Source organism: Gordionus sp. m RMFG-2023, chromosome 3 (assembly GCF_954871325.1).
Source record: "Gordionus sp. m RMFG-2023 chromosome 3, tfGorSpeb1-WG-v2, whole genome shotgun sequence".
Classification (NCBI taxonomy): Eukaryota; Metazoa; Nematomorpha; class Gordioida; order Chordodea; family Parachordodidae; genus Gordionus; species Gordionus sp. m RMFG-2023.
The window spans coordinates 36,114,950-36,128,384 of NC_088777.1; the positions used below are offsets into that span (position 1 = coordinate 36,114,950).

Sequence of the window (13,435 nt, forward strand, 5' to 3'; positions counted from 1 at the left end):
TAATATTTTTTCCTTTAATGCTTCGGTATATAAATGGTCTGCAATTAGTGATCCAAAAATTGATTCAATTAAAATATTTATATTAATTTAAATAAAAAACGAATTCATCCCAGTTTTCGAATTCTTTCAAATTGACAGGATTTGAAAAAGTAACTGATATAAATTTTTTTATCTTCTATTATTACAATACGTATTTGATACAATGTTTAAATTTGTTGGGTGTATATTAGGCCATAAATGAAAAAAAAGAAAGAAAAGGTAAAATATTGTATTCATATTAATAAAGAAAAATCGGGCAAATAAAAGGTATCTCTGAGAGATAAAAAAATTATAATATTAACTAATTTTCAAGGTAGGTGCATATTTAAGGCTGGATTATATTTAAAAAAATATTATGAGGATATTGGTTCCGTGATTTAAGATCTGAACTTCTCTAAATATTTTTGAGGAATGATTAGAAATAAGTGACATTAATAAAATATTTCGTCAAAATCGTATATATCGTTTTCTGGAAGTTTCCTAACTTTCAAAGAACCGTCCGATCCGCAAGAATATATTCTATTTCTCGAATCCATGTATATCTGTGCAACTCCCCCTTGATTCAATACAGATGAAGATTTGCTACTAGCTGAGGCCGCTATTTTAAATATAGCGGCGCCAGATCGAATGTGTTCATTGTTAAACGTGTAAAGAGGGAGAATGGAGGATGGTGTATGATGGTGTCCATTTTGAGAAGACGGGAGAGATAAGGATGATATGGCTGGACAGGAATTGAGGATAGTTGCCATGGACCAGACCTAAAAAGTGCATGAATATAAAATTTGAACGTGACCAGATAATCCTAACAACTTTCAAGCATAAAATTAAACCAACTAATAATCGAATTGGAAATATGAAGGAAAAAATAAAGCCATCATTTTTTAACCATATAATTGTGTTTATAAAATTATTTAAACAAGAATCAAAATAATATAGACAAACTTTAATATTTCCCTCGACAGAACCCGTAACCATATATTCTTCTCGAGGATCTATACTTAAACATCTTGACAATATGATAAATATATATTTATTTTTAAAAATACCATGATATAAATTATTATGCATATGAAGTTGAATATGAACCAGTGAAATAATATCTTACAAAATTGTCTGAAATTTTTAGGATATGTATTATTCCAGACTAAATTTCCGGAAAATTAGATTATAAAAATCTAAAAAGATTTAAAGTTGGTAAAGAGTACACATATGTTTAAAGTATTTTTTTAAAAATATTTTAAAAATTATTCCAGCATATATAGAATATATATCCTATAAATTTAAGATAATTTGATCATGAACTTTTGAACATCTTAAATTTATGGCATTACAGAAATTAATTAAGATTTAAATCAGTCAATACATGTATTGTATTGATTGTGGCATATCATATATATCAGAGACCTGCTTGCCTATGCAATTGGTACCTCTGCAAGTATGACAAATTAGTTAGACCGTCAAGGTCATCATTGAACAATATTTCATTTTAAAGACCTACCATTAGACTATATTATAAATGATATTAAAAAAACGTAATAGAGGTCAAAAATTTTTTAATGTTAGAAGTTCTTATCTTAGTCCACGTTTGGACTAAATGGTACAAAATAATTTAAAGGTCTCGAGTTAAAAAACTTGTGTTTAAGGATTTGTGTTATAATTCTCTAATTCTGGTTATCTCTTAAAAAGGAAATATGTTTCTGGACTAGAGATACGTAATTATAAATGTATATAAAATTTAAATTAAAAGTATTTTCCTGTTATGCGGAGATGCTTTTTTCCTGCATTGATAATCAAAATAAATAATGAATAACTTTATAGGCGATTCATGAGCATGAAACGATGTAACAATATTGCGAGGTGACCGGGTATCAACGAGGATCACGTAACCTTTCCTAGTGGTGACAGCTAGTATCCATCCGCGCAACGATGACCATTCAAGACCCGTTAGAAAGGCCGAATTTGTAGTTTGTTGAGAATGAGAGGAACTTAAAGGATCATCTGGTATCGAGAGAGCTTTAAAAATATAAAATTTTAAGAATATTTAAGGATATTTTTTTTTCTTGATTTTAACGTTTAAAGTAAACATTTTGCCATGTATGGCAATCTTATTTTTACGCCCTACCTTTATGATTTATTAAAATATTTATTTTTCCGTGTGCCGATTAGAAATTCAGGTAATGCACGATTAATTTTATAATTCTTCAGTTTCAAAATCAGAAATATTATTAAAAAATTAAAAATCTTATAATATTTAAGGGCATTTTCTGTATTAAAGTATAAAGGATCTGTAAATAATAGAGGATCTGTAAATACTTATTCTAATTTAATGGCTGATCAGATTTTTAATCCAAAAAATTTTCTAAATTTTTCATGCCGTCTCGGGCATATAGAAGTGCTATTACTATAGGTTAAAAAATTATGTTTTATTACATTGAACGCAAGATGATCGTTCCGGCATCAGGGTATCATATACACACAAGTTTTTGTTATCTGGAGAGGAAGATCCGGCGGTTGCTATAAGAGTACAAGATCCTAGGAAGGTAAAATCAACTCCTGATTTGTTATGACATTGGTAATTCTTTATTAACAATGAAAGTTAATAAAAAAAAATCTGTATAACGGGTTTGTATAAAAATATTCAGTAGTATAATTAATATATAAATTGGACATAGTTGTCATTATTAATATTAATTCTCACCCTGGAGAGGTCCAATTTTAAGATCTGGTCTAGATTTTTTCTTTTTCTAGCCCGGATTTTTATTTAAAAAATTCAACTGTTAATTAATACAACATAAATTTATTTAAAAAGAATTCGACCTGGCTTGGGTCGCAATATATTTTTAACCCTGGTCCGGCCCAAGTTCATAAATTACTAGAACCTAGTTTCTGTTAAAAACATTTATACGTATAAATTGTTCTTTTTCTAAAATATACCATTAAAATTTTATTTTAAAATAAACCCAATGTGAAAATTCGGAATGCAAATAGGATTCGAGGCTAGAATTGTATAGGACTACCCTACCGTCCATATGCATAGCGCCAAGCTATAAAAAGTGATGCACATATAATATTATATAAATTATACAAAATATATATATATCTAGAATTAGGGGGAGTCAAAATTTAAGACATCATTTATAAATAAAATACATAGAAATTTGTCTTCGAAAATTTTACCAGAAGGGGCAAATGTCTTCCCCAGCTTTTCCCCTAAATTCTAAAAATAAAATTAGACAATTTATGTTAATGAATAAGAGTTTAAAAAAAGATCTAAAAGGGACGATAATTAGTTTATATAATTTATTTTTTTATATAAATTAGTTGGTAAGAAATACCTTATTCCCTTGAGGACTATACCTAAGCCCCACAACTCGATTACTGGTATTCGAACTACCAGTGGATGTAGGTTGATCGTTCAATTTAGCAAGACAATCAGGTTCTCCCCATTTCCATACCTTAACGATTCCATCTAATCCACCAGTTAAGTCTTGCAAATAATAAAATAAATTGTAGATTCTTTCAAGTCATTTATATTTTAATCATTTTGCGAATTTTATATTTTATAAATGACATGTATTTATAAAATTATTTAATAAAATCGCCATTTTTAAATATATTTTTTTGGTTAAAATAATTTTGAATATACAAATAATCTATTTCAAAATTTTGTCATAATTCAATTTTCAGATACCTTCAAAATAAATTGAATTAGATAATAATGTATATTTAATTTTACTTACAGAAGTTATGGAGTGGATGGGAGGTCATTTTTCTTACGCCGGTTTCATTTCGTTTCAATATCTAATAAAGGTAGAACGGCATGAACAAGTTAAAAAATTTTTATAAAAATGAGATGATTATTAAACATGCGACAATAGCAATACACGATGATTGACATGAATTATTTTTTAATGCAACATCGAGTCATGCCTATATATAGTATGCCATGAGAAGAACTTTAGTACAAAGTGTATGTTCCTTTTTTTAGAAAATTTTAAATGCCTAGTTCGTAAAAGAATCCCCTCTATCCAGTTAACGAATTTATAATATGATTTATGCAATTCAATCGATTAAAACAAAATCGCGTCCCACTTATAATTCTTTATATCTTGATCTGTTGAATTGCCGTTGGTTGGAAGTGGAGGGAACAAGACCAAGAGGAAAGAGCTAAATAATGACATGTAAAAGTTAGGTTTGACACTCGTAAAATGGAGAAAGGCGAATAGAAAGGAAAAATGGTATGAAGAAGAGTCACTATAAACGAAGATGAAGAAGAATAAGAGCTCGTGAGTGATAATGTAGCTTCTTACAATAATTTAGATAATATCATTAAATAAAATGCTGGAATCAAAATTAGAATATCCTAATGTAAAGCTGGTAATAAAATCGATTTAATTATATATATATTTTTCCAAATATTATATTTTCAAAGTTAAAGTTGAATTATATTTATTGAAAGTTTCAAAATATGATATAAATTTAATTATAATTTTATAAAAATGAATTAAGGGGTAATTTGTGTCTTTCTTTATATTAATAAAATGAGTAATTATTCTTCTTTCATATTTAAAAATTTACTCAAATATGTCGTTTAAGAAAAAAAAGCTCAATTTGTAAGAATTTATTATTAGATTGAATGTGATCCCCCTGGACTAAAATTGATATTGTTTTAATAACAAAAATAAAAGAAGCTATTTGTTTCAAAATTAAGGAATTACTGGACTATACTAATAAATTTTAACTGCGAGCTATAAAAATTTTGTTATTAGTTATGTTGCCATTCAAAAAAAAGGGCATGCATCGAGATATGGACATAAATTTAAGGAAATAATCCTCCTTCAAAAGAAAAGTAATTGGGGACAATAAAACATTTCAGAAATTAAATGACACTTCTAAATACCTCGAAAAAACTCCTGATAGATAATAAATTGGGTTAGACGAAAAGGGGGGTATATTTATTATTTATTTTTTTATCAAAAAATGATATTCTCTAATTAAAATATGGATAACAGCTAAATCTTACCAAAGTTAACCCTATTACGCTCTGAACCAAATTTCAAAGTTAGCACGATCTTGGCATAAAAAATATTATTTATAGTGAACAGAAAATTAGTTCCTGAGAGAGTTAGTGAGATTTTATTGTTTACATATCATTGACATTAATTAATATACTCGTCTAAACAGACGATTAGTACATTTAAATGCATTTAAAAGTGTGCATACACAGGAGTCAGCTGAAGGCGTTATCTTTTGGTTTCTAGGATGACTAAGTGACATTTAAGTTTTAGAAATTTATTTTAAAAAACACAATAATTAGTATTAAAAGATAAACCCTATTTCTTATCAACATTTTGCGTTAAATCAGTTCTTCAGTAATCTATCTCCTTCTATATCAATAATAAAAATGAAAAAATCATCTAGAATTTTCTTTATTAATATTATTATATTGTTCAATATCTTACGTTGCAAGATAATTATGTATTATAATTTTCCGAATCCTTAAAACCATATGAGTTGCAAAATATATAGTAATGTAATTTCTAAAATGCGAAAAAGCTACCTTTATAATACAATTTTTAGGTATAGAAAATTTTCGCTTATTTGTTGAAGATCAAATAAATTGAGTATTCCATGTCCATTTTTTTCAAAAGGCATAAAAATAAGTTTTCTGAGAGCATTATCAAATCAGGTAAAAAAATGTCCACGTCTTTATTTGTTGAAAATAGAAGATGCAAATTTTCAAAAACGCTATCGTGGCGTAGCTACGGGGGTGGTTTTCGGGTTTGGACCCCTCCCAGAGCAAATTTTTTTTTTAGATTATACGTTGACTTAAAAGTGACTTTATATCAAATAAATACCATTAATATTTATATTTTTCTGGTTTTGATGTTTATGAAAGGATATTATATTACTATTGAATTTATTCTGGGTAGTATTATTATAAAGTCATTGAGAATAATCTACTAAATTATAATAACATTATCTACTAAATTATAATAACATTATTCATGCATTTAAAAATATTTATATATATTGTCGAAGATGTGGTTATGATTTTTAAGATAAACACGGCCGAAGGCCCGTTAAAGGGGGTCTGAGGGCGAAGTCCCCAGGATTTTATATGTATGGACCCCCTCTAAGGAAAATTCTTAGCTACGCCACTGTGGAACACTATAATCCACAGTTGATGAAATGTCACTTAGAGAAGTGCAGCCCACAAAATGACGTTTACAGCTGAAATATACTTACAATGTATGAATAGTTAATCTAGGTTAGTAATAGTATATGATGCAATATATATATAAGTAAACGATATATAAAAGGACATGAACATAAAGAAGAAAACGGAAAAAATAAAACAATATTTGTCAGATATCTGGATCTCATGATTCTTTTGTAGGCTAAATTGTTATATGGAAAGCACTTCGAATCGAAGAAAATGCGATTTAAATGGTCTATATAGCCAAAATTATCACAAGTTGGAAATGGAGATTTGTACATCTGGGTCTTAGGCGTAATAATAGTAATATAATTTTGATAATATGATGTATTAAAAAAATTTGTTAAATTCCCTTTTTAAAAAAATATATACTTATAAAATGCCCCCCAAAAAAACTATGTAGCTTTTTAGATAAAAATATTCTTTACCTTTAGTATACCCCATATGATTCAACCCTCTCACTTAAAACAATCTCTGCATTTTAATTATGAATTATTATATTTTACCGAATGAATTTTGGGCATGTGAAATTGATGCCTTTGCGAGGGATGGGAAAATAGGTGGTTCTTGTTTGGAGTTTTACCGGATAAACCCAATTTAATTTCGTTGGGGACTATAAGATAATCTACTTCAGATCGGCTCAGTTTCCTTTTAAAATGTTTATAGTTTTATATGAAAAATAAATATGTACAAAATGATGGTAAAGATTTATATTATAATGTGCAATGAAATAATTGAAACTTATTTTGATAAAATAGTATTTCGTAGGCAGAACAGGTTAAAATGTTATGTACTAGATAATATATATATGATGAAATCGAGTAAATGTCTTTTAATGGAAGGTTAATATCTAAGAAGGGTTAGTTGATGATTGGCCCATGAAGAGGTACATTGTTCGCAAATATATTGGAATACTTTCCTACATTTTTGTTTTTTAAGCTGTTATGATAAGTTTCCTTCCCCAGCTCATGGTTGAAAAATTATATTTCGTAAATTTAATTTTTAAATAAATTTGAAAATGTCTTATCTGATATAAAATATGCATTTTAAAGCAATATAATCCATATTTAAAAAAGCCTTTGCAAAACTTCTAATATAAAAAGTGCGGTTGAGTCTTTCCTTTCTTCTCTCATTATCTTTTAATTCCCACTAACTCTCTCCAATTATTCGGTTAAAACTAAAGTCCTGCAGTGCTAGCCAGTCAGCCCAGCCCATGACATCATCAACAAAATATAAGCCCGCCCAAGGTCTTAAAATTATCAATGTTACATTCATTGCCTTCCTATCCTTCCATGATTGATTATTTATCACAATTATAAAATGAATTTAAAAATCTGTAAGTAATATTTACTATTCATTTTTATATAATATTTCGTAATGAACATAATAAATAGACAAACAACATATATTAAATTATCTAGGTTTGATGAATATTTAAATTTAATGTATTAACATTATAAGATTAAAATTTCATTTCTAGGCCTTAAATTTAAAAAATATTTGCTACCGGGCCATGGGGGACCCCGAGCCTAACAATATTGTAGATCTTTAATAAGCATAGCGCACAATATAATAAGGCGCCCAACTCAATTTTTGCCCCTCCCTTTCCTTACCGTTTAGAACTCATAATATCGAGCTCCAAATCGTCGGCAATCCATTCGGGCCTATTAAGAGCTTGATGGATATCCATCTCTTGCGTCTCTTTGTCCGTTCCTATGGCTAGGATATCTTTTCTTGGGTAAAAATAGTATTCCTGGGTAGTTTCGAAAAATTGTTCCATGTCATCTCCAATATGAGAATCTAGATTTTGACCCTTTTCAAGGTAATTCTCGAAGGGAGATGGTTTGGCTCCCTCAGTGTCCGCATGGAAGTCGAAAGAAAGCTTCGATTTTAGAGTGAAACAATGAATAGCCTCCTTTTCTTTTTGCATAACAGTGAATATCACTTTGGATTCTGATACTTTTGAGGATTGATGAGAATGAGATTCGGAAAGGAGGGTCCTTGTCGAGTTTTTAGTGGAATGTCTATGTGTTAGAATATTACCTTCATTTGAAAAATGTAGTATGATTAGTAAAAATAATAATAAGAGGACTAGAGATATTTTTTTCAAAGAATGTGGAACAAGTTATTTCTTATATAAGCTTTTGTTAGGATAGAAAAATTTAGATCTATTATTCAAGCTTTTAAAAATTTAAAGGTGAATAAGGTATTTCGTAAATGAATTTAAGAACATTAAAAAATAAAATTAGTATAAATATCTTTAAAACCAATAGAAACCTATTTTATAATCAACAAACGTGAAATATCAAGTTTATTATTCTACAAATGAAAATAATTTCTATGTACCTTTAGCCATATATTTAGTGTCAAAACCGTTTCCTGTTATTTCCAAATCTTGTTCAAGTTTCTTGCGATCAGTAATTTTCGTTCCATCCATCTATAGTATATAAAATTATTTTTAAATCCAAATTTAATTTTTCAAAAAAATAGTCTTAATTATAATATGGTAGGGTATTATTCAATTCGTCAATTTACTATTTATATCAGAATAATAAAATTTACTAATGTATTCAATTTTTATAAATATTATAAAAAATATATTTTGACAGAATTTTTTTATTTCCGGGTCCAGATCCGGGTTCAGGAATAAAATTTAAAAAAAGGGTTTGGGTTTGAAGATCATAAAGAAATATTCACTTAAAATTACACAATTTATTTTATTACACTCCATATAAATAAGTCATGTATAATTTAAATAGCTCTTAATATTATTACCTACACTACAAAACATAAACGCATCAGGGATTTTGATAGGAGAGGGGATATTATTAGGTGGGCTTCTCCTCATAAATTTTAGTGGAGATCTTTAGGTTAACGTATTTTAGGCTTTGGCTATATTAGATTTTCATAAAAATAATCTTGGGTTTTCACTTTTTTTTAGAAAAATGCTTTTTCCTAAAAATTTTGTATTTAAAAAGTTATTAACTTTTATTAATTTATCTTTCAAATTTGTAATAGATTGTTTACATTTTTTGGGGTGAGGGGTGTGTAGGCAAAAAATTTATATTAACCTAAAAATGATATTTACGAGAGCAAGCAAATTTGAGATGGGAGAAGAGGGGGGATGCTTGGTTACGAGCCTGCTATAAAACTTTCAATATTTCAGTTTCTAAAATAGATATAAATTAAAACAAGATATTATCAATAAAATGAAAGTACAAAACAGAAAATTTTGAAAAATGGGAAGAGATAAAAAAAAAAATTTGAATTTATTTTTCATGAATTTAAAGGAAAAAATTTTTTAAAAAAAGATTTTAAATATTTTTTTGACACCTAGAACGCTCCACTTTAAAAAAGGGTCCAAGTATAGCCAAAATACTAGGGTTCAGGCTCCAAGTTTGGGTTTACATCCCTGTTATAATCACGAAGAAAAGAAATTAAAATGCATATTAATTTAATTTATAACGCCAAGCCAATTTTTAAGGTAAGTTCTTCGTAAGACATGCGATTTTTTGACGGCCAATTAGTTATAATTGAGAAAAACCTTTCAAAAGTAGTTGATGTACCTTTGTTAATCATGTAGATTGTCAGACTGATAGGTTATCAATACAAATGATTAAAGTTTATGAACATTAATAATTATTCTGAATTAATTGATTCGAATAATTCTTTTTGAACAAACTGATATGATAGATAATTGATAGAAAAAAATTAAAGGCTATAATTAAAAAATAATATAAAAGAAAAAAAATTTAAAATAACGAAAAAACTAACATAATTTAGGAATAAATAAGCTACACAAAGTCATAGATGAAAGGTAAGTTAAATCTACACATTTCTTACCTTATATTTAGCTTGGAATAAAAAATATTCTGAGATTTTCAGAAACAGCTGATTAAGAATTAATAAATTAGATAAAAATGATAACCTGAGTGATATCAACTGATGGTAGTAGGTTCCTATTCTTGTCAGCGAAAATAAATTTCACGAATAAATCGTGCGTTCTTTCGTCTCTCACTAACCTCAACCAAAGTCTCTTGATAGGCATAATGGATCTTGAATTTGATCTAATTTACAAATTATAATTCAAGCTGGATGAATAATCTCACTAAGATAATCTTAGCTTGTCCTAACCCTTAGGTTTATCATGAAACAGGATCCAAATGATTTAATTTTTTTAAAGTTAATAATATATTAAGGTATGTCCAAAATCTTCTTTTTTTTAAATTCAAAAAATTTTAATGAAATTGTATGTTAATAAATTTTTAAAATTTTTACAATTATATTTTGGACATATTTTTATAATAAAAAAAGAAGCTTATTTCTTCTATTTCGATAAAATTTCCAAAATTTGCAAATCGAATTTTTTATTTTAGATACACCTTATGTAGTGAGAAATAATGTAAATTATGAACTAAATGACATTTTGAAACCTAAACGGCGTGTGATCTGGTTCAAGCAGAATTTTGTATTTAGTGATGGCCGATAGACCCATTATTTTTCCAACACTTTTAGAAGCAGTTTGAGTTTCTGGTTCCAATTCGTCAGAAGAAGAAGTGGCGGTCATTTTGTGTTTTAACGGGTTTATCTTTGTTTTATGAGACTTGTCTGATAAGTTTTTTTCTGGAAAAGTAAAAATAAATTTAAAGGTTAATAAAAAATATAACTTAGAAAGAATTTATTTTTAAGATTGCTTATATTTAATTTTTATGCGATAAACGCTAACCTTCGTTTATTTATTTTATTACTTTTAAATGCAGGATTTTTATTCAGTCTCCTTTCTAATTTTTGCGAAATCTCCACGTAACCTTTCTTTAACGATGTAAAAATGTAAACTCTAAGCAAAAAACACATCAATTAAGTTGTAAAAGAATATTGATTAAATTAAATATAATACGAATCAAGTTAGATTTAAGATGGAGCGAAGAGATAACATCAGAGATCTTAAGTCCGGACCTAAACCTGGCTATGCCTAAATATTTTTTTGTATAAAACCTGGGCTGGGCCAATTTAAAAAAAATAAATTTAAATCATGTTGGAAAATCATGATGCATTCAATATTTATTTACTGCTCAAATTTTCATCCCTTTGAAAAAAATATATAACAAAAAAAATACAACCGATATTCAAAAATACTATATTTTTCTCTATAAAATACATATACGATCTAAAAAATGGTATCATAAGATATTTTTCATATAATTGATATGCTTTTAATAACTGCATGGTTCCTCCATCGAAAGGATTATAAATTTCTAAGACTTCCAACTAAAATTTATATATTTTAATATTTCAAGGGCTACCTAAATAAACTAATTTCCATTAAATGTGTATTATAAGGAAAAAAGGAAATACAGCAAAGATTTCAGAGAAGGCTATGGCAGGATAAAATTTATGATTATTAGGTCAGTAGAGCTCGAAAAAGGTGGTTGTTAAATTATGTATTTCTTTAATATAGCTATAATAAATATTTTTTTAAATATTAGCAACAAAAAGATTTCTCTTGCGTTAACTATTAATAATTTCAGTTTCAATCTTATTCTAATATCATTATTGTAGCTGGCTTGTTAAGTGATGGGAGTCTAATTAACCTATCAATAATTAAGAGTTTGTTTTCCAAGTATATTTTAGGTTTATTAAATAATAAAAATAATTTTATTACCTAAAATTATATTCGATTTTTATATATTAGTTCAATGTTGAAAAAGGGAGCGCGAAATAATCAATTTCAAAAATAATATTAATTTATTTAAGAAGCTACAAATTTAAGAAGATTTTAAATCTACAAATGTTTACGATTTACTTCGCATTCCCTCTTGTCCTTGTTTTTGCTGATCCGCGCACGCCATTACCTCATTGTCACCTTCTACGTACCCTATGAGTTGCAAAGTATCCAGATTACCGTAAACTTCGTATAGTCTTTTGGCAAGCCCCTTTTCCCACCTCTCCAATAAGCAAAGGTAAGCGTGAATACGTGGATTAGTGTGGGAAGGAAGCGATTCCGGTCCGGCATTTAAACCTGTTTTAGATTTTTTTCATCCAACGAATATCAAATACATTGTATAAAGATGGTTATGAAAGGTTTAAAAAAATATTATCATCACATATTTATTATTATTTTTTTGTAAACGAATTATAAAATTCTATAAAGACGATTTAGCTATTTTTTGAAAAACAAAAGCTAAAAGGAGCGTTAGAGCGCAAAATGCTAAAAGATGGAAAGCCAAAAATTGAGCGTGGCATATTTTCCCCTCAAAATTTGAATATTTTGAAGCGTTTGTAGATTAATTTTTTTTCCTGCTGTATTAATTCGTAATAATTTCCATATTTTAAAGTAACAGGTCTAGGTGTCTCTATGATATACTTAAAATTACCCTGTAAAATTTATATATATTTATAGTTTCAAATGAAACGCTCTGGTATGATCTTAGCCTACTTTTTCATTTAAAAAATACTTTCAATATATGAAGTCTATCACTCGCGAAAAATAAGAAAACTATATATATGATATAAAAATTTAAATAATTTGAATGATAGAATTTTAAATAAAAAGTTACTCTTTTTTTAACACTCCAAAAATATTGATAAAAAAAAGAAATGCTTGAGTTAAAACATTCAGTTATTATAATAAATGATAAAAGGAATAATATTTTTTAAAAAAATGCGAAACCCAGAACATCGACCAAAAATGTCCCGACTTCTATCAAAGCGCATCGAACACAAGAGAGGCGAATAAGGGTCCAGGCAAAACTGTCTGGATCGATGTGTTGAGCTTTTTTTAAATAAAGGTATCATATTACAATATTATATTAAATTCTTTTGGTTAGTACTTATATTGCCAATTAGTAGTTTATAAGTCATCCTCTTACATGATAGAATTAAGTATATGAAATGACATGAACATAAAAAATTAATGAAGTATTTGGCAGCAAACATTCCCAGGTAAAATAAATGTTACAGGGGCAATGATAGAAATAAAACAACCAGTGGTAACTATGAAGGTAGATTATAATAGTCAGGAGTCAGAACAATGATTAAATTTTTAAAAAAGACGTTTATTTGTTAATGTCTGACCAAAAAAAACAGAATAGTGATTAAAGAGATTAAAAAAAGGTATATTTTAATAGAGTATAAAATAGTATATTTTTTTTTATGGATGAAAGGTATTTAATAAAT

The 13,435-nt window shown here is 27.5% G+C and overlaps 1 protein-coding gene across 4 annotated transcripts in view; it reads right to left on the reverse strand.

Annotated features, from left to right (window-relative positions):
• Window positions 1-13,435, reverse strand: part of LOC135926640 (uncharacterized) — an 84,809-nt gene continuing 71,374 nt past the window's right edge. For 2 of the 4 annotated variants that reach the window (XM_065462567.1, XM_065462566.1), the window contains 15 exons: window positions 12,930-13,031; window positions 12,063-12,278; window positions 10,693-10,882; window positions 10,188-10,326; window positions 8,606-8,696; window positions 7,873-8,302; window positions 6,766-6,907; window positions 6,400-6,546; window positions 3,780-3,840; window positions 3,375-3,526; window positions 3,000-3,083; window positions 2,470-2,617; window positions 1,851-2,052; window positions 982-1,045; window positions 1-797 (listed from right to left, as the gene is read on the reverse strand). In XM_065462567.1, coding sequence (XP_065318639.1) covers window positions 471-797; window positions 982-1,045; window positions 1,851-2,052; window positions 2,470-2,617; window positions 3,000-3,083; window positions 3,375-3,526; window positions 3,780-3,840; window positions 6,400-6,546; window positions 6,766-6,907; window positions 7,873-8,302; window positions 8,606-8,696; window positions 10,188-10,326; window positions 10,693-10,882; window positions 12,063-12,278; window positions 12,930-13,031 — 2,495 coding nt within the window. In that variant the 3' untranslated portion in view covers window positions 1-470. The other 2 variants (XM_065462568.1, XM_065462569.1) reach the window with 2 other exon arrangements.